This window comes from Camarhynchus parvulus, chromosome 18 (assembly GCF_901933205.1).
Source record: "Camarhynchus parvulus chromosome 18, STF_HiC, whole genome shotgun sequence".
In the NCBI taxonomy this organism is placed as follows: Eukaryota; Metazoa; Chordata; class Aves; order Passeriformes; family Thraupidae; genus Camarhynchus; species Camarhynchus parvulus.
Window position 1 is genome coordinate 6038055 of NC_044588.1, and position 21469 is coordinate 6059523.

Here is a 21469-nt window from a genome sequence, read left to right on the forward strand (position 1 = left end):
AAGCATGAGGGATCCACATATAAAATTTTTTGAACAATAACATGTAACTATTAATAGAGGATGCTGTAATTTCCTAAAGAAACAAGCATCATAACATCTTTCCCCATGAGTTAGTGGAAACCAATTACAACAGTATATGTTATTTCCCAAAACAATCCTTCCAAAGGTTAGTTGCATACAGAATATAGAGGATCTGCTGAAAAGTACTGCAAGATCTCCACTTAAGTATAACTGAGTTCCTCCTCCACTCAAAATTTTCTGTTACGTAAGAAAAAATTTGCAGAACAAGGGCTGACCAGCAGAAATCTGATCTTTTAGATACCTTTGAAAATAGAAGCAGCTCTGAATCTTTTCCCCTCCTATCCCAATATTTTTAATTGCTATCAACAAAAGTTTCTCTGTGATCCAGTGGAAGTATAACGTCTGGATCAAATCTGAGGAGCTGATACTGCTATCAAGACCAGTAAGTTCTCTAATGATACACTGAACCTTTAAAGCTCTGCATTAATCCCTTAAAGACTTAACAGGTTTGCTGCAGCCTGTCACACAGCCAAACAAACCTATATTACTATCGTGCTGTTCTGCAACCTTCTATTTACTTTCAACTCTATATTACAGGGTTTTTGTGTAGCTGAATGACCGTTGCAATTGATTAGATAAGACTGATCATATAATACCTACAGAGTCAAAACTCTGAACTAAAACTGGAGAGTAACAAACAGCTAAATGCATATTCACTTTCACATTCTGCTAGATTTTGCTAAATTAAATTTACACTCCTTGAAGTACAGTACCTGAAGTACTCTGAATCCCATAGCCAGCACTCATGAATACAAACCAAGTCTATCAGAAGCGCTGTCTCAGTGTAGTCTAGACACACATTTTTGCACCTCCCTTGTTCATCCCCAAACCATTAAGGGCAAGGCAGATCAGAAGAATGACTGCTGTACTGTGATCAGTATCCAGCTCAGCCTGGCAAAGAGGCAATTGCTGGATTTAAGAGACTCAAATTCTTCCTTCCAATCCCAAAGGATATGCTCCATGTAAAACTCCTAAACTGGCTTTAAATTAATTTGCATATGCACCACATTAACATCAAAAATTTAGTAATCTTTGATGAATTCCAGAGTCTTGACCAGATCACTCACAGTAACTAAAAAAAATTATTTAAAACTTAGCCAGCTATCTCTACATTATAAATGTAGTTGGATCCAGCACAGTTTACAGCATTTTATAACAATTACCATTTTAAGCAGAGAATAACCCCAAAGAGACTGTTATTTCTGAAGACAGTAATTACATTAAACAAGAATTATGTGCAGACAGAACAGAAATAAGTGTTTATTCCCTACACCCTGCAAGCTGCACACATATTTACCTTTCCTTCAAGATATGTATGACGAATCAAGGAACAGTTCAGGCCTCTCTTTTATTAACAATATTAGCTGCTGTGTCCCATTTGTCTGCTTTTAATTAAAAAGAAAATAACCAAAAGAGAGAGCCTGTGCTTTTACATGCAAAACCCTTTACTTGCTTCACATCCACCTCTTCCTGTTGTTTATTCTCCATATTTGCCTCTTCTCTGATTAAAAATTCTGTAGATGAAAAAAACCATCATTTTTAAGCAGTATGGATGCTTAAAAAAAATAATTGTCATTTCTGTTCAGCTCTCTCCAGAGATTTGGGAAAATATAGCTTCTCTCACTGTACAGTATTATTCTGTGTCACTGGTTGCAGATAATCCCTTCTGAATAAGCACAGGGATGCAGAAAACAAATCAGACAAGCATGCCTTTCAAATAGTGTCTCTTTAATCTCTTTAAATGAGAGATTTTTCAGATCAGAAAATGCTATGCAATATCTCTATGCTAAAGCATGTCATAATTTAAATAACATTTTTCTTCACAAACAATCTAGACAACTCCAGTTCTCTAGGATTGAAAAATGAGTTACTGATTGTTGGATGTAAGAAGTATAAAAAAATTCGAGTTTGGTCTTCCCAGGTATACTGAGGAACAAACCGTGCTAAAGGACATAATGATCTGATGGTCTTTCAACTCTGCTGGCCAAGATTTCACATTTATCCCTAAGTTAATTAAAATAGTGTTTTCTCTTAATATTCTGATTCTTGTTGGCAATGTTCAAATCCCACGACCGTGCTAGTGTTAGTGTAAGTAACTTCTTCATTTGGGTAAGGAGAAGTAGATGACTTTTTAAAAAGTCACTATTATGAATATTCATGAACAGTACCGCCTCCCTGCCTGTAACATGTAACACTGAAAGATCTGCTGTTTTAGTATCACATTTTCAGTTACAGTTGTTCCAAATGAATCAGGCAGCTACCACAGTTAAAAAGATTCACCAAATTTGAAGTGCACAGAGGGAGGAAAAGACAATCGAGTGTCGGCAAAAGACAACACTGCCAACGGAACTGGTTGGCAGGAAGCAGAGCCCACAAGGAAGGATTCCATGGAGGGCTCTGGGGGCCAGATGTTCTGAGGCAGAAGAGCAGATGGAAGGCAGACTGTCGAGGATAAACCCGTTAGATATAAGCAGTAGAGAGGAGCACAAGATAATGCTTTGGACTCAGGGACAGCGCAAGAGAGGGCACTTAGCAGGAAGGGTACAGAAAAGAAAGAGGGTCCCCAGAGAGAGAAGAGGGCGCGAAATGCGCAGGCGACGCATCGGGAGCTCCGAAGGACAACCTGCGGCACAACGGGATGTCTTGTGACCGCACTGTCTTCCGATGGAAAAGCCCAGTGGCGACCGGCCCCCTGACGGCACGAACCTCCGCACGGCTCTGCTCCCGGCTCCAGGCCGCTCGGGCCGCGGCGGGCGGGGCCCTGCGGGGGCGGGCCCGTCTCCATGGCGCCGACGCTGCGGGGCCGCTGCCGCCGCCGCTCCGGCCCTCGCTCACGGAGGCAGTGCCAGCCCCCGTCTGCCTCCCCTCCTGTTTCTCAGTTCCTCGCATTGCATTCACTTCCAGGAACCGGTAGCGTGTTCTCTCCTCCTTGCATTCTCCCCGTTCCGTCCTCACTACTCTCACGCAGCAGCCTCTTCTCTGCTTCGTGTGAGCGCGGGCACGCTCCTTTGCAGCCCCCGTCTCGTTTAGTAAGACCCCCTTCTCCCAAAAGACAGCTAGTACTTGTTCCATACTCTCAGATCTCACTCTCTCCTTCGCTTGTCTTCCTATACATTTTGTTTATCCAACCGTTTATTATTAATCAATTTCTCCTTTGCGCAGATCAGGAAGGAGACTCTTTGCCCCTTTCGAGTACAGCCGTTAACGGATATGAACAAACTTCCCATCCTCTCTGAACTCCTGCTGCATCATGTGAAAAACTTAAAAAAGCTTGGCACTTAATTATTAAAAACTGTATCCATCAACTAAACTGCTTTACACTGTCTAGGTGAGACAGGGGAAGATGCAACATGCAGCAGGCCTAAAGCATGATTTTCCCTTAGTCACACTAGATGACTTGCTTGTCTGGAAGTCATGAGGCAAACTTCCTGTAATGTTGTGTCAGTCTTCTTCTTTTCTAGATCATATAAACTGGTTTTCCCTTCCAGAAATTCGAATGCTGTACCCAAATAGTATCTGAAGTACACTAATTTAGAGATGATAGAGCATTATCAGTAGTTCTTATATACTTTTCCTTATGTCATCAGAAGACAATTGTGTGTCCTACCCCATGCCAGTTAAAGAAAGAAGGGGTTTATTTTCACCAGTAACTATTAATGAAAATTAGAATCAGAACTAACAATTTGACTTTTGAAATAAAGCAAGTTCCATTTAGGGAAATATAGTTACAGAATACTGCAATTATTAAAGAGATTTTGTTAACTTACTTATATGAATCACCTCTGGTTTAAAATAAAGTGGTGAAACCCGGCTTAAAATTATTTTGTATATCTGAACATGCAAAAATTATAGTGCAAGTCCCAGCATAATTTATATTGTGCAGTGGGCCCCTCAGAGCACTCATCAGAATCAGCACATAATAGGCAAATGTCTAAATCTGTACACCATTCTGACTGCTGGCATTCTTTACACCCTTATATTAGCCATTGCCTAACCTATCAACTGCATTATCTTTTCAACCCTTCCTCACTCCTGCCCCCCCTTTCAAATTAGCTGTCATCTTCTCCAATGTACCTTCAACTGGCCTCTAGTCACGTAGTTAAATGCATGTTAGTTCCCTAAATGAGTAATTGATAACTTACAGTGATTCAGTAATGTCCCAAACAGACAAACTTTAATGGTGAGTAAAAAAGATTACAGTCTACACAATATCATTTCGGGGATTGATGTTGAAATCTGAATACACCTAGTCTGCAAGTGAATGGCCTGAATTCAGATAACAGTGGACAGTCAAAAACTGGTTTTACTAGTCTTCAAGATTAGCAGCGTCAGTCTTATTGTCTGTATGTTATCTATGCAAAATAAACCACATGGCCTTGCTCATCTTCACACATTAATACAATGAGTCCTTAAGCATGTACAAATTGGTATATACTTCAGCAAAATTGAACCAATGGCCAATGCAAACATAATGTGCAAGGAAAATAAAAAACTTCTAAGTCATTAAAAGAGCTTCAGTTCCTGCCTTGATATTACATAATTTCAGCAAGTAGGTTTTACATTGGAAGCTACTAATCTGTGCAATATCATAGTTCTTAAAAGACAATATTGTATCCTACCTGTCCTCTCCTACTTAGAATCCTACCCCTGTGTAACTCCACATAGGTTATAGGAATCGTAGAATCATTTAGAAATTTTTTTTTCCAAGATAATTGAGTCCAGCTGTTAACCTCCAGGGATGGTGACTCCATCACTTCCCTGGACATGCCATTCCAATGCTTGGCAACCTGTTTGGAGAAGAGATTTTTTCCAATATCTAATCTAAAGCTCCCCTGGCACAACTTGAGGCTATTTCCGCTTGTTCTATCGCTTGTTACCTGGGAGAAGAGATAGATGCCCACCTTGGTACAATCTCCTTACAGGTAGCTGTAGAGAGTGATAATGTCCCCTGAGCCTCCTTTTCTCCAGGCTGAGTCTCTCCAGCTCCCTCAGCTACTGTCCATCAGACTTGTGCTCTACACCCTTCCCTAGCTCCGATGCCCTTCTCTGGCCATGTTCCAGCCCCTCAATGTTTGTCTTGTTGTGAGAGAGCGAAAACCGAACACAGGATTTAAGGTGTGGTGTCACTCCCCTATATATTGGATTGTGTGCTAGAAGCACACAAAAGAGTGGAACCACCTACTCCCGAATTTCCTAAGCCCCAGGTAGCCATAGGAGTGCTACTTTAAGAATCCCACCACAACTTTCATAGATCAGTGCATCAGTTTTATAATCAAACGTTTGTAGGAATCCCAGTTGAGTCACAAGAGATTAATGCAGAAAGCTCATTCCATCCGGATGTAAAAGGAGGAGTATGTTATGAAATCACATTTGCAGGGAGTAGTATAATATTTACTCCCTTGGTAAAGGATGAGGAGAGAAGCCTAACGGTTGTCTACAGAATGCACAATATCACACTCAAATTTCTAAGAAGAAAACAACTAAGCAAGGAAGCTCCAAAGAGTAATTCTCACGGGAGGAGACAATGAGGAAACTGTGATCGCTCCCGGGAAAACAGAAACGGCAGCACAGAACAAACCTCAACAGCAGAAATCCATTCATAAGTTGAAGTCCACTGCTCAGGTCCTGTTCCTCCGGACAGCCAGTGCAGCATTCGTGCCGGCAGGGTCCAGCCCAGCGTTGCTCTCTACGCAAGCAGCGCAAAGCTCGTGCTGATGCCTTGTGAGGCGCCGGGGCCCCGCTCGGAGCCGGCGCCGGCGGAGCCGCGCTGCACGCAGCCGGGGCCCGTGCGTCGAAGAACCTGTAGCGGAGGGGGAGTCGCCGTGGCGGCGATAGGACCCAGGGCGCGCCCCGTGTGGAGGGCGGGGCGAGCAGCCCCAGAGCCGCCGCGCGGGAGCGCTCCCCAGCTCGGAGCAGAGGGGCCGTGCGGCTCTGCGTGGGCACACGGGCACAGCGGGCTGCGGTCCGGCGCCAGCACGGGCATCCCCGCGCCGAGACGCGGGACGTGACTCAGGTACTGAGGCGGAGCCGTCGTGCGTGATGCTGCGGAGTCCTTGCCTGGGGCACGCGGACGAGCGCCGCGGGGAGCGCGGAGTGGGGGGTCCGGAGCCAGGTCAGCCGAATCTAGAGCGCCGACCTGACCGAGGGCGCTTCTCTGCGTGGGGGTCTCCGGGCCGGCGGATGAGCCCGTGCGCCGCCCAAGCTTTGGGCAAAGCGCGGCGTAGGAGTTACGTGTTCATCCCTTGCCCAGAGGCTACGCTGGGCGCCGGTGGGGACGTGGGCACGACGCCGACTGTTCTCGCACCCCTTGGCACCACCCCACGAGGGTCGGCGGGGCGTCGTCCCACTGGCTGCGTTTCTCCTCGCTCGTGGGGCCACGCGGGCTCAGCTCTTCGTCGGGAAACCCGCGTTGCCGTATGGGTCGCCCAACGTCCTCAGTCACCAGCCTGAAAGCGCTGTCCGGGCGCTGAGCGGTGCTGGCCACCGAGCACCACTCCGCCTGCTACGAGAGAGCGTGGCCCCCGGCTTCCCCTCTGGCAGCCGGGTCACGCCTAGGCGCGTAGTGCTGCCGACCCGAGGGCACGTACAGTGCCACACTGGTGGCTCGTGGGACGCCCGCGAGCTCGGGCTTTGTTTCCGCCATTCGTGGCCTCACACCGTTACTGGGGGACGAGGGTCTCTCGCCTCCGCTGTCCCTTCGCTACTGCTCAGCTCCTGTTATAGCGTCGAGCCCCCGGAGGTGAATTTCGGAATTTTTTTGTCATAGCGGTGACCGTTCAGGTCCGTCAGAGCGAGCGACGAGCAGTCTGAGGGACTGTTCCCTCATAAGGACATCGTCTCAGCCCCAGGCAGGAGCCCCGTTACTCGCTTCAGCGAGCACACTAAGAACGGTGGGGCACTCTGGCGCGGAATCGCGCGGCATCTCCCCGGTCTGCGTGAGCATTGGCGGCGGCGGCGACCCAAGCGCTCCTCGGGAGCCGTCTCGGCTGAGGGCTGCGCGGGCTACGTGCCCGCCCCGGAGCGCCGCGCGAGCGGTCGTGGCCGTGGCGACGCCGCGACCGCCACCATTGTATTCCCAAGCCCTCTCCCCCCACGCCCCCTCCCGCGCGGCGGCCGCCGCAGCCCCTCTCCATCTCTTGGGAAAGAGTCTTGTTTTGATGCTGGTCGCAATCCACCTGGAGGGGTCTGCGGTTTGCCTCCTAAGCAATTCTGTGGAGAGACGAAAAAGCACAAAAAGGTGGAGTTGAATTTCAGTAATTCAGCTTCCTCACAGGCGCAGACCGTTAGCACTAGTGGAAATGCACTCCTCTTGGGCAAACCTTTCAATTTAGGATGTCACAGAGTAAAGCCATGTATGGTTTTGCAGTGTTTATTTCAGAGGAAGCAGTGTGGCAGCCGTTTTAAAATGTAAATCAGAATCTATTAGTAGAGTACACCTTCTGTGGTTCAGTCAGAAGTATAACTCAAGGTATATTATAGAAATAAAAAGGTGGCATTTTAAATTGTGACTGAAGGTGGCAATTCACATATCTCAACGTGTGACACCCTATTATGAAACTGCACTGTCCAAAGTGTAAAGTTACCTCTGAGCCAGATTATCTTTTCTTGCTATATTCAGCTACATGTGCTCACCTAGCTTGAGATACAGTGCATGTGCATGCAAGCACTTTATATATTAAGGTAGTTCCATTATAGTCTGCAAAAATAAGCAGAGATTCCCAGCTGGTGGCAGGACTAGACCCTTAATTAGTTTTTATCTCTGTCACTTTTTGGTTTTATACTAAACAATATAAGGGCACTTTGTCACTATAAGCAATTGTCAAGCATTTATGTTTTTCTAAAGCTTCAACATTTTGCAAAGTCATCATAGCTGCAGGGCTGAAATTAATTTTCATGAAGCACGAAAATTAATTGTAAGTTGTTCGTAAGTGAAGTTGGGATTCTGCAACTTTTCATGATATAAAATAGAACAAGCAAATAAATAGTCACAACTTTCCCTATAGAGCACTTTACCCAGATAATACAATTTAAACTGGTTATCATTATCTGCTACACATAAAATTGCAGTGTGAATTTACTGTCAGTGAGGTCTGCTAACAACTTGTGATGAATGTTACTCACTGTGCAGCAGCAGTGAACAGCTGTTTTGAGGCTAAATGGGGACTGGAGAATGATTAATAGTCAAGATTTGGTATGGAACATCACTTGCAGCTACAGACAGCACAGAATTATCCTAGGAGTTCTAAGACGGAGATGAGAGAATGGGGAAAACTGGCAAATCCTTAAGAAAGGCAGCAGATCTGGAAAAATTGTCTCATTTGAAATGGAGGAGGCCAAAATGGGACAGTGGCAGTCACTGTGGGGCCTTGCAGGGAGTACAGGAGGTCAGAATAGGCATTGATAAATATGGTAATGATTTTGTAGGGAACAGAAGTTAGCAGCAGCCTTTGGAATGAACATATAATTCTACTGGCTAATATTTAAGCAGGTAAGCCACAGGAAATGCACTAGTGGGCTATACCAGTGGCCCATCTAAATGGCTACTATGAGTTACCTGAGTTGTAATAAAATCTGATTTAAAGATTTATGCATTTGTACTTTAGAGAAACAGGAAGGAGTTAAAGTCATGCTGAATAGGCAGATGTCAGTGATGTCAATACAAAGGATAGTTGTTCTATATGTAGGGGGCTATCATAAGGGTCTGGAGAGTATTAAAATAAAAACTTTTTTTCAGGAATCATTTCCTGGAAAACTTCAGTAGAGTTGGTTTGTCTTAGGAATCCTCACTTAAAATCAAGAATAGCATGCATATTTTGTTTTGTCTGCTTAGATTTTAATACCTTTGGGCCAATACAAGAGGTTTATAATTCCTATTAACACAACATTAAGCAGCGTATGCTTTTCAAGATATTCATACCCCCAACACCCTATGAAGAGAGAAATTATTTTCTTTGTTCACAGATAAGAAAAACTGAAGGAGGATGTCTACATTACTCAGCATTTACCATCTTCCTTATTTTGTAGTTATACATTTCTCACCTGGGTGTGGCTCCAGACTGAAGTCTAGGCTGAACTGGGTTCCCTACTTGGAAGCTTATGTTCTATTTTTGATAACAATCTCTTATTTGTATCATAGAAAGTCAAGGTTGTGTAGATTTCAGCTGTAGTTAGAATAAATTAATTATTCTGAAAATTCCTGAAATTAATTGTTCTTGAGAACATGAAGTTCTCAAGCTGTATAAGTCAGTGTACATGCTCATAAATGTCCTTCCTACCCATACTGCTGACCATGAAGTACAGCTATGTTGCCAATAAGAGTAGTGGCTAAACACAAATAATAGATTCTTGCCTTTTCTAGCTGCTCCTTTTTATAATACATCATCCCAGAAACCACACCATCACACCACCCACAATGCTACCTAATATTTCCTCCTAACTGAGTCTATATTAGTTTCCATGACAACAAGAAGAAAATATCAGGAAGATGAAACCCCACATGCTACCTTTGTTTTGCACATTACCAAAGCAAGAACCCATTCATGATAGAAGGAATCTGGCATAAATACTGACAATACTGTTATGTCTGTTGTGGAGATATGAAACTGAGCTGCAGCCAGTTAAATGTAATCCTTTGCCTCTAAATAGGGCTGAGCTGGCAAAAGCAGAAAGCAAAACAAGCTGTTGCAATAGTTAGGCAGTAGCCTTCTATCTTACCAGGCTTTGATGGCATCCCAGCACTGTAGCGAAATCCTAAGTAAAAATTTTGCCAGTGCAGATCAACCACAAGCCTGCCTTTTCTAAAGGTGGCACCCCTCGTTTATATATTTTGCAAAGGAACCTCTGCACTACTTCCTTATTATTTCTTATTCACCTCTTAAGGAGGTGAACGCAGTCCCAGCCTAGTAAGGTACACCACAACAGGATGAAGTGCATTCTTGCTGTGTTTATGGAGACAGGGTTCATTTAGTTCTGGTTAATAGTCTTTTTATTTTGATGTGTTAACATGAACAACCAATAGACAAAACCAGATGAATAACATTGATTGTAGAATCACAGAGTAGTTTGGGTTGGAAGAAGCCTTAATCTCATTCCAACCCGCTGCTGTGGGCACGAACACCTTCCATCAGGCCACACTGCTCCAAACCCTGTCTAACCAGGCCTGGAACTCTTTCAGGGGTGAGACAGCCACAGCTTCTCTGGGCAACCAGGGCCCCATCACCCTCAGATTAAAGAATTTCTTCCTAATACCCAGTCTAAACCTACTGTCAGTTTGAAGCCATTCCCCCTTGTTCAATCACTGCATGACCTTGTAACAAGTCCCTCTCCAGCCTTCTTGCAGCCACTTCAGACACTGGAAAGGTGCAATAAGACTTCCCCAGAGAACCCTCTTCTGCAGGCTGAACCATCCGAATTCTCTCAGCCTTTCCCTTTAAGAGAGCTGTTTTTGAGGCATATGTGTGCAAATGTGAACCACTCTTGAAAGGATGGTGCCTGAAGATCTGGTGTGCTGGCTTATGGTGATTTTTAGCCAAATGTGGTAGTAGATGTGATGTAAAGAGTAAATGGATATTACTGTGTGTTCCCCTGTAGACCTATTTTTATGAAATGCTGGAAAGTAGGCCAGGTTGCCTCACATCAGCAGGTCTACCTCTTTCATCACAGCAAAACATAAAACCGTTTTAGAGACTGCTCCTCATGGCAAAGATGGTAAGCTCCGTAAGGCAGGTGCAAAAGAATGTGTCTCTTACAGACTGACTTGCTCTGCTGGGCATGGAAGAGCTCAAGAACGGCCAGGAAGGAGGATGTTTCCCTCTCCTGTGGGAGCACCGGGCTCCGGCAACGGCGGTTGCGAGCGCTGGGCGGGGGTGCGGCCCCGGCTCCGCCCGGGCCGCGCGCGCAACTGGCGGGCAGTGCCCGCCCCCGGCCCGGGAGTCACGTCCCGCACGTCTCAGTGCGGAGGCCGCGCGCGCCCCGCTGGGGCATCACCGCGCGGGTCAGGCGGGGCCGCGGGCGGGGCGGCTCCGGCAGCCTCTGCCCGAGGGTCGGAGTGCGGCTGGGGGAGCTGGCTCTTCCTCCGAACCGCGGCTGCACCAGGCTCGCTGCGCCACGTGCCGAGTTGACTTCTCTCCCGCTGAAAATCTTGGACAGTTCTCTTCTGGAAGGAACAAGCGTGCTGCCAAATAGTTCTTAACGGTGTTTCTTCTCAAAGCCACTCGCTGCTTTATATGGCATGGGTGTAGTTTGCTATCGGGGTTCAGCCCTGTTAGGTCTGCAGAGGCTACCCTCATAACAACTTTGCTGTAGACGCAGTAAAGGAGACGGTCCTAGCCTGTGCACAGAGGCGAATGCTGTAAGGCACTGAATGTCCCCACCCAGCACTGTATAAGCAGTCTGGAGAGATTGCCAGTTGCTATTTTTCAACAAAGGATGCCCATGGAAATGAAGGAAAACTGCCCAACCCTCCCCCCAGTATTTTAAACCTCCACTTCAAATGAAATATTTGGACAACTTGGAAGTAGCGTGAGTGACGATACTCCCTGAAGTGCTTCAATTTTACATCTTATTCCTGTTCTTTATACATTTGAGACGAGATTCATCAAATATTACTTTTTCTTACTGATCATGTAGTAACAACAATGGGAAGTATTTGCTTCAGGCAGGCACTTGTACTGAGCATTGCTTCAGTTACTAACTCCCAGCATCCACAAAAATGGCTCTTGGGGATTTTCATTGCAGTTTAGCATTCGAACTTGATGTGTGAAAAATGATAGCTCATCATCATCTCAAGGGGATCTTTCTATCTTTTCAAGATAACAGTGTATCAGGGCTGTACAGCTGCCCTCAGTGGGGAATAAAAAATCTGGGTGATTAGTCCACCATTTCACAGAGCCCTTGTGATGCAACAGGTCTCCTAAGTGAATAAGGCCAGGAGCTTCACGTAAAAAGGTCTTATATAAAAAATCCTGCAGACTTTAATGCAGCAATTATTACATATTTGCGAAAGTCAGATACACCCCTGAAATGCTGTTATGGCTTCAGTTTTTTGATGAAGCAGTCCTTTGGATTAAATCCAGCTCTGACTTTGAGAGCTGTGCAGGGCCATTCATTTAAAACTCAGTTGTGTGCATCTCATTTTCACGTACTTTTGCAAGTTTTGTAAAAACTTAAACAAGAAATAGTTAAAATTGCACTGCATTTACAAGACTGTTTTTCTAAAGTAATTCCATGCCTTAGTTTAAATGGTAGTGCAATTTTAGAGGTACTAATTGCTTTTTGTTTCTTAGGGAACACACAAGCTTCTTCATCATGGGAGCTGTAGTAGCTGATGATGGTCCTTCAGGTGTTAAAGCCCCTGATGGAGGCTGGGGCTGGGCTGTCCTTTTTGGCTGTTTTATCATCACAGGATTCTCCTATGCCTTTCCTAAGGCAGTCAGTGTCTTCTTTAAAGAACTTATCCGGGAATTTGGCATTGGATATAGTGACACTGCATGGATTTCCTCCATTCTGTTGGCCATGCTTTATGGAACAGGTGAGTAGTTATCTGGTTTTGAAACAGTATTGTGTTATACAATTAAGTTTGTAAATCTTACAGCTGTTTACATCTGTATCATGACTGCATATCATTACTTGTGTGCAAATAAGGCATTCCAAGGAAGAATTACTATTAGTCACATAAATCAGAGGATTTTTTAAGCCCATCCAGTTTATTTAAAATTATGACTTTGTAAGTCAGTAATTGCTAAAGATGATGAAAAAGAAAAATCACAAGGCACTATGAAGACAAAAAATATTGACGTATTTGACTACAGAGGAAAGGACATTTTTTCCTGATTGGCCTAACTTTATGGACAAAGTACAAAACAAGTCAGAATCACTGAAATTGGAAAGACCTTAGACCTTCAAGATCATTGATTCCTGCTATGAACTTTGCACTTTGAAGTCTACCAAAGAAATACAAAGTATCAGAAAATCAGGTGTAATAGTTGGTTTATTGTAGCAACCGTAATTTGCTTTTCTTGCCTAGGTCCACTTTGTAGCGTATGTGTCAATCGCTTTGGTTGTCGCCCTGTCATGCTTGTGGGTGGCCTTTTTGCTTCAATGGGGATGGTGATAGCTTCCTTCTGCACAAGCATCGTTCAGATATATCTAACTGCAGGTGTGATTACTGGTAAGTACTATGCTGAAAATGAGTTCACTTATGTCTTAGCTTTAGGCTGAAGTTTTGTTTAAGTGAAAAATACCCGAAGCATAAGGATTACCCAACTGGGCTTTTATAAAGATGGCAGATAAATGTGGAATTAAAAGGTCATTTATTTTTGTTATTAGCGTGAAGTGTAATCATAAAGTACAATAATACTATGGGGGTAAAATACTTTGTGTTATCTTAGGATTCTTTTGTCCATTTGGAATAAAACTATTTTCTCTTAAGTCATGAGTCAGAAAAACTGTAATTAGAATATCTTTAACAATGATATTGTAGGCCGGTATTAATTTTTATGTACCCTCTACTACAGGTTTGGGTTTGGCACTAAACTTTCAGCCTTCACTCATCATGTTAAACCGTTACTTTGACAAACGCCGGCCCTTAGCCAATGGGCTATCTGCTGCTGGGAGTCCAGTGTTTCTATGCGCTCTCTCACCGTTGGGGCAGATATTACAGCATGAGTATGGTTGGAGAGGAGGATTCCTTATCCTGGGCGGGATGCTGCTCAACTGCTGTGTATGCGGAGCACTAATGAGACCTTTGGAGCCACCCAAAAAGGCTGAAGCTACCAAAGAGCCAGCTGAGAAGAAAGTGAAGAAGAAACTTCTGGATTTCAGTGTGTTTAAAGACAGTGGTTTTGTAATCTATACACTAGCAGCATCTATCATGGTGCTTGGCCTCTTTGTTCCCCCAGTGTTTGTTGTGAGTTATGCCAAGGATTTAGGGTATCAAGATACCAAAGCAGCTTTTCTTCTGACTATTCTGGGATTTATTGATATCTTTGCTCGCCCAATCTGTGGAATGGTAGCTGGTCTTAAATGGGTTAGACCACGCTGTGTCTACCTGTTCAGTTTTGCTATGATTTTTAATGGTTTTACAGATCTCATGGGCTCTATGTCTGTTGATTATGGTGGACTGGTGGTCTTTTGCATTTTCTTTGGCATTTCTTATGGAATGGTAGGTGCTCTTCAGTTTGAAGTTCTCATGGCTATCGTTGGTACGCAGAAGTTTTCCAGCGCTATCGGTTTAGTGCTCCTGGCAGAAGCTATGGCTGTTCTGATTGGCCCACCATCAGCAGGCAAGTATGCCATTTAGCTCAGAATTTAAAATTGTGTGCATTGCATTCATTTACACAAAATATAAGGGAGCTGAGAAAAAGACGTGAGTCACTTGAGAAATGCAGATTGTGCTAGTGTTGCACATATTTCAAAGGCTTTCTGCAGTTACACTCTGAAATACTCCAAGAAGGGATGGAATAAACCTTTTCCTTCTTGGGTCTATTTCAGGATTGGTTAAATTGCCATCTCGAGATGCTGCTATTTCTTTCTGAAACCCTGCACTGAACTTCTTATTGGTAGATAGCTGACTGGGATTCAGAATATGAAACCTGTCAATTTTCTTTGGGAAATATTAGGATACATTCTCTATATCCACGGCAGATTTGGAGGAAGAGAGAAAACATCTGAAGGAAGAAAAAAAAATCTTACAAGGAGACCTATAAAACTGGACCGATTTAAGGAAGGTGGAGTGCTTCTATTGCACGTCTTACAACCCAAGAATAAGGAGACATGACAAAATAGTAAAATTCATTAGTTTGAAGTCAAAACACAAATTAATTACTAATCAAAGAACATACATTTTACAGACCCTGAACTGAAACACACTTTCCCTCCCAAAACCCACCAGGTCACTGCCATAGAATGTTTACTGTTTATACCAGACAGTAAAAACATCAAGTATTTTATTTTAACAGAACCCCCTTCATGGGAAAACCAGTATTATGCACTATTTCCTCCAATCTTTAAGTTTGGAGAGGCACTTCCTTCATATCCTCCCACCTGTTCTTTCACATCCACCGAATCCTGTAAAAATTTACCTTTACCAGTGTCAGAATCAGTCAGTTACTCCAGACTGACTATTGATTAACATTTCTATTTTAAGCAGGCAGTCCGCTACCCGTGTAGAAAGGTAAATGAAATTGGGAGCAAGAGGATAATGATGATCAGATCATGATACAGATGACACAGATACCATCCACGGATGCACACATTTTTATCTGAAATACAAAGCATGTGTTTGATCTTTCGCATCTGAAGGCGAGGCTGGTTTTATTTCAGATGAAACTGCATGCCTCTGTGTGCAGCAGACTGTGTTTTGGTATGTCATGTAGCGTCAGTGACTGTTAAACTGAACTAATTGAGAAATATTTTGTTATAAACTTGTTTTAATCCTTTTTAAAAAAATGGTTAGGTAGTCATGGTGATTCTAGACAGAAGAGTCAAAATGCTTTAAAAATCAGAAAAATATTCACTGCAAGATAATCACTTTTGTTAATTACCTGGAATGTTGCCTTTTTCAGGAAAACTCCTGGATGCAACGGGGAGGTACATGTTTGTTTTCATTATTGCTGGAATTGAAGTTACCACCTCAGCCCTTGTATTGGCCTTGGGAAATTTCTTCTGCATTAAGAAAAAATCAGAAGAACCACATACAAAAGAAGAAGCAGCAGAAAGAGAGGAATTAAACAAATGTGAAAACAAAACTCCTGAAGATGCCAAAGTGGACTCTATTGAAGTGGAGCAGTTTCTGAAAGATGAGCCTGAAAAAAACGGCGAAGTTGTAACTAACCCAGAAACATGTGTATGAGCATAACAAGGAACTGAGAAGTCTTTAGAAAAGAAAGATTTTCAATGCTATTTATTTTAGAAACAGAAATAGTTTAGGGCTGGGCCATCTGTTTTAGTAAATTGGGGCTAGTCAGCTCATCAGGTCTCTTTGGAAGCTGATTAGCTGGACAACAGCTTACTGGAAATATAGCTTTATTGGTAAAAGGTGGAACATTGTGGTTATATATTTTATGTAAACTAAAAAAGCTTTTATGAACACAAGTAGGCTCTTGCTATGCATCACCAGAAACTGCTCACTTGAAAGATACAGGAAAAGCATATTTTCAGAAAAGTGGAATTATATGTATGTTTTCAGACAATATTGATGAAATTGCTGTGTGGTGTGGCTAAATATAATTTCCCTACGTTCTCTGTGAAGGGAAAAGAGTTTGAGATGGATAAAAATCTCAGGAACTTAAAGGTCTCCATTAGGTTTTAGAAGTTCTTACCTTTTCAGATTTTTTTTAGATTAATTGGCTCAGCCCTAATTTAATTTTGATAATATCTGTAACTTTGATTTATGTAAATGCATTTCTGCCTAAATCTGTAACCTTTGCAATTATCATCTGGAAATCCTGGTTTTGGAAAGGCACATTACAGACAGTGTCCTCAGCAGATCACATGAGTGGTATTCTGAGATAGTACTAAAAAAAAAAATAAAAAGCAGAATGGATCCTGACAGACCTTGAGGAAACAAAATTAGTCCACAATTCCATACACTGTTTTCAGTAAAATTTCCCTAAAGCATTGAAAAATATTACAAGTAACATGGGCAAGATGATCAGTAGAATATTCTGAAAAAGTGTCCATTTTGCATACAAAAGAAATGATGGTGCAAGTTTCCAGATGACCTACAGAGTGGGTAGACTATGGGAAGAGACTGAACCACTTTGAAACATGTTAGTCATCCATAAAATGCAATGTTAGCATCATGGGAAGGTTTTAACATGTTTAGTATTGAGGTTTTTTCCTACCCCATTTATCCCACTTCCCTACCCCCCAGCTTAATCTATGGAAGTTCAAAGTGCCATTCTTGCTGTTTGAGGAAACATAATAGAACTGTTCATCATTTTTATGATGGCATAGTACTGAATAGAAAAGGAAGGCTAAAGAAAGGCATTGTATGTTTTTTACACCCAAAATCACTCAAGAAATGTAATTTTTTAAAATATAAAATCATGCTACTGCATCTCATCTCTCAAATCTGCTTATAAAAAACTGAATAGGTTTTGTAACTGCAGTAACAATCTTCAAAACAGACTAAATGTAACAGATTCCATTTTCTTAGTAGTAGCAAAGGAATATTGGCTTTCAGGTGCCAGAATTGTTCTGCTTAATAACTGAAAATTGAAAGATCCTAATCCCTTAAAACTCAGTAGCCACTTAAAATTTTTAACGGAAACAAAGTGCCAAAACCATGAACCATTCTCTAATGAATGATACCAACTTCCATTTTGGAAGTTTCTTCAAAATGGTTTTGCATTGCTAGGACAACCTTGCACAGAAATCGGAAAGTTAGAAATATAACTTTTAAAAGCAATGGATGCTACATAGAATAAACTGGTTTTACATCCTATGTAGTGCATTATTTTAAAGTCTTATTAATTTAGTGGCAGCAATGGTAGTGAATGATATTTCCCAGTTGTAACAGCTTACTTACCGAACTTAGCTCCAGTTTGCTAAAGACTAAATTGGTACTTGAAACGCAACACTGATAACTCCAGAAGGCAAGAGAAAAACAGAATCCACAGAGTAATTTATTATATCCTTGGAGGCTGCTTCAGATGATACATGAAAGCCTGATACAGCTTTCAGATCGGAGTTCCTTGTTGTTTCAAAAAGCAGAAACTAAAAACCTTTCCAAAGGTGAATTCAGATTCTCAAATAGCCATTTTTGTCTTACTGTGTGCTTTGATCACTGGATTTCTTTGCTAGATAATGCTATGCAGTTATCACAGAATGAAATTTGTGCTTATTATACTGACTTTCCAGACAATGTTGCATTTTCCATACATAATACTTTTACAGTTAAGCTGGAAAAAGTTTTATGTTGTAATTTTATGTGATTTGAGACAGAAAAATAAGTTAGGAAGACAAGGAGACACGGTTCAACAAGAAACCATAAATAATCTTTTAAGAAAAACTGGTGTTCACAGAAAGGCCTCATTTGCCTATACAAGTTATTTTCTTCCACTCAAAGATCAATCACTCTGACGGGGACTGGCAATGCTCTTGTGTTGTTTTCAGCACGGGCCTACCAATGGTTTGCAGTATTTATGACAGTAGGAGATGCTTACTGAATGACAGTGGTCAAATCAAAGGACTCCTTCATTGACTGTGAGGAAAAAAAGGGTTAGAATTTAATTCACTAAGCAGTTTAAAAAACCATATTAGCAGTGTAAAATCTTTTATCATTTTAATTAATTGTAAGAAGCATCAATACAAAGGTGAGAAACTCCTAATGTAGCTCTCCTAGCAACATTCAAAGCGGCAGGCTTGAGAGTACTTCAGAGTTCTAGAGCCAGTTAAGCTCCTTGCTCCCATTCTGTTCCACTCAAGGTAACACCAAAGTGTGTGCTAGCCCTCCAGTCCTCTTTCTGTTCAGCTGCCTTTATCTTCTTGGAAAGAGACTTGTTAAACTGATGGGAAGGAAACCTCCATGCCAGATCCCCAGGCTGAACACCTGCTGGTCACTATACTACACTGTGCTGAAGCATGTACCCAACTGCTCCAATAACCCTTTGCGGCCATGTCAATACATCTCCTGTTTTATAGATCTCTCTCCTTCCACCCCAGTGTCTTAAAAAATTAAAACCAACCAAAACTAAACCCCACAAGCATCTAGTCCTTAGGTTCCCAGCACTGTCCAGCCAGGGTTCTTTTTAATTTAACTCTGCTTATTGTAAATATTTAAATAGATTGATAAATATTTAAAAAAAGTACTTTTTATATTTAAAAGCAAGGAATTGATTTAAAATTCTTCCAGATACTTTGCTACTGTATTTCTTTAATCTCAATACCACTGAGATGCCCTTAAGAGCAGTCTGTGAGATGTGCTCATCCATATATTTTGAGGATGTATACATCGAAGCCATAAAGCATTGCTAAGGAGACATTGATTGTTTAGGGTCACAGGCAGAATAGTTTCATGCAACATCTACCCAGATAAGCCTTTGTTCAACTTCACCTGATTAAAATTTTGTGATTTGAAAAAGGTAAAGGAAAAGGAAGGGAATGTAGGTAATTATGGAACCAAATTGCGAAGCATCCGAAGATAATAGTTTACTCCTACATCATACACTATTGAAACATATATAATTTCTTTTGACACACAGATCATGAATATATCTAAGAAGTCTGGAAAGTAAACAATCAAAAAACCAAAACAGTTTTCAAAGATTCTTTCTCTGAAAGTAGTGAATAGTCTTTTACCCTGCAGGCTAGCAAAATTTTTAAAGCATTTTGGATCTTCACACATCCTATAAATTGTGTACTATAGGACTTATTGTTAAAGTATTGTATGATTGATTATGTAATGGGTCTTAGGAAAGTAAGGGCCTGATGCAAGGAGATGAAATGTGTATAAATGCCAGTAATACACAGAGACTATATAAAAAAGAATACATGTGTTTGCACATACATATGTACATATGTGTGTATATACATACATACATACATACATATATATATATATAAAAATAAAAGTATATACGTAAACATGCAAAATACCTGCAGGAGTAGATTACAGACAATTTGCCCATTTATGAGACAATGAGCAGAGTTAAAATTATTTTCTTCCTCCTTTACAAAGATCAGTTGCTTTTTTGAAAATTCTAAATTCAATATTTTGTACCCATTTGGAGCCTAGAAGATCTCAGCAGAACTAGAAGTCTTAAAGTGATGCAGCTATGTTTCAAGATAAGCCAGTTCCCTAAAGTTAAGACTTGAGATGGATGGTATGAAGGTATGGTGTAAAGGACTGGAGAGATTTTGTGCTAAAATTAAATTCCATCTACACAAATGGGTATTAGGCAATGTAGAATCATTCTTTAAAAATAAATTAGAACATTCCCCATATCAAGCAACCAATCTTCAAAACGAAAAAGCAAAATTCATATATGCACCATTGGTACATCCCAAAGAAAATGTTTCGTTTGGTAGACAATTATAAAAGGAAGAATTTCACAATGCAAACTCTTACATGTTACAACATGTAAGTATTGACTTGTGTAGTGTGTCTGTGTCTCTTTGCCACACTCTTCTATAGGATTATGGGAATTAGGATTATGGGAAGCAATTAATTTTGTGCGAGATGACATTTTGTTTCTTGTTAATGCACTTTAATGTAATGTGTATATTTATAATTAGTAATTTTTTTATGCTTTTCTAGTAAACTGTTGCAAATGTAGTGAATAAATAAATATCTGATTGTCAAAAACTGTGAGTTTGAGAAAATAAGCTCAGAAAAAATCAACTTTAGGACCCCAGTATGGACATTGGGCTTCATTTGCACATAGCTATTAAACAGCTACACAGGGACAAGGGTGTTTATAGAGAAGAGCTGACACTTAGCTGACAGGCAGCCAGAATTTAATGTGGGCAAGGGGACTGCTTTTGCCATGACTCATAGTTTGGCCAATTCCAAAATGGATATGTGCTTCTGCTGTAAATGATCCTGAAGACTATTTTAAAGCATCATCTAATTTAAAATAACAGCAACTAATTTTGTGTTGTGCTGTGTAAAAAATATTAAGGTTCTCCTCTGAATAGCGCTCCAGGTTTTGTTTACAGGTAAAGTTTTATCAACTGTCATGACTTATAAAGCCCAAAATATTTTGAACACTGACATGTTGGCAAGCTGTCTTTACTGTCAAGTGATGCTCTTTAGAACTTGAAAGCTCCTAAGAAAACACAGCGCAGACATACATTTATGTTGTGGGTTTTTGGCTCCTATGGTACCTCAGCTAGGACTGGCTCCTCAAGGTATAATCTCAAGGCTACATCCAGGTGAACCAAAATTACAAGCAGTGTAATTCAGTGTAGCAAGACCTATCTTTTGGGATCTGAAGATATATACTTGTGCTTTATTCTAAGTATGTCAAGAGATCTTTGAGAAAACTTTCAAAGCTCACTTTAAAAAGTTTCTCTGTATATTTACACTGAAAAGGTCACAGGTCTAGTTTACATAAATACATCCCCCCCTTAGTATTTGAATAGATAAATGATTACTTTTTTATGCTAGTTTAATAAATTGGCAAGACTTAAGGTGTAATCAAATACTTTGCAACCCAAAGGCCAAACCAAGCCATATATTACTGCAGAAATTAATATTGCTCAGTGGACTAAAATGACAGAACTTACTAGCATGTAGTCAGCCTATTCTTGTGACAGAAAACCAGAATTTATCTTTGCCTCTGGCTCTCTTCGAGTCTGAAAGAAAGAAGTAGGGCCATTCACCGTAGGGGAAAATGGGCTTGATCTGATCTGCACAGCTGCTGCTGGACCTGCTGAAGAAAGT

The 21469-nt window shown here is 41.6% G+C and overlaps 2 protein-coding genes across 2 annotated transcripts in view; one reads left to right on the top strand and one right to left on the bottom strand.

Moving 5' to 3' along the window:
- The window catches only part of CCDC57 (coiled-coil domain containing 57), a 26681-nt gene extending 20683 nt beyond the window's left edge, over positions 1-5998 (bottom strand). Inside the window, exon 1 of the mRNA XM_030962354.1 lies at positions 5660-5998. Coding sequence (XP_030818214.1) covers positions 5660-5682 — 23 coding nt within the window. The 5' untranslated portion in view covers positions 5683-5998. The remainder of the gene's footprint in view (positions 1-5659) is intronic.
- SLC16A3 (solute carrier family 16 member 3) lies at positions 5978-20379 on the top strand. The gene is made up of 5 exons (XM_030962355.1): positions 5978-6094; positions 12366-12610; positions 13106-13249; positions 13596-14363; positions 15645-20379. Exons 2-5 carry the CDS (start codon positions 12388-12390, stop codon positions 15929-15931), a joined length of 1422 nt encoding a protein of 473 aa, XP_030818215.1. The 5' UTR covers positions 5978-6094; positions 12366-12387; the 3' UTR covers positions 15932-20379.
- Positions 20380-21469: the final 1090 nt, after the last annotated feature.

Excerpts from the sequence above, each read along its gene's own strand:
- SLC16A3 (XM_030962355.1), top strand. The coding sequence starts at position 12,388 with ATGGGAGCTGTAGTAGCTGATGATGGTCCTTCAGGTGTTAAAGCCCCT. Across the intron at positions 12,611-13,105 it reads GGCCATGCTTTATGGAACAG|GTCCACTTTGTAGCGTATGT; the intron begins GTGAGTAGTTAT and ends TTTCTTGCCTAG. Across the intron at positions 14,364-15,644 it reads GATTGGCCCACCATCAGCAG|GAAAACTCCTGGATGCAACG; the intron begins GCAAGTATGCCA and ends TGCCTTTTTCAG.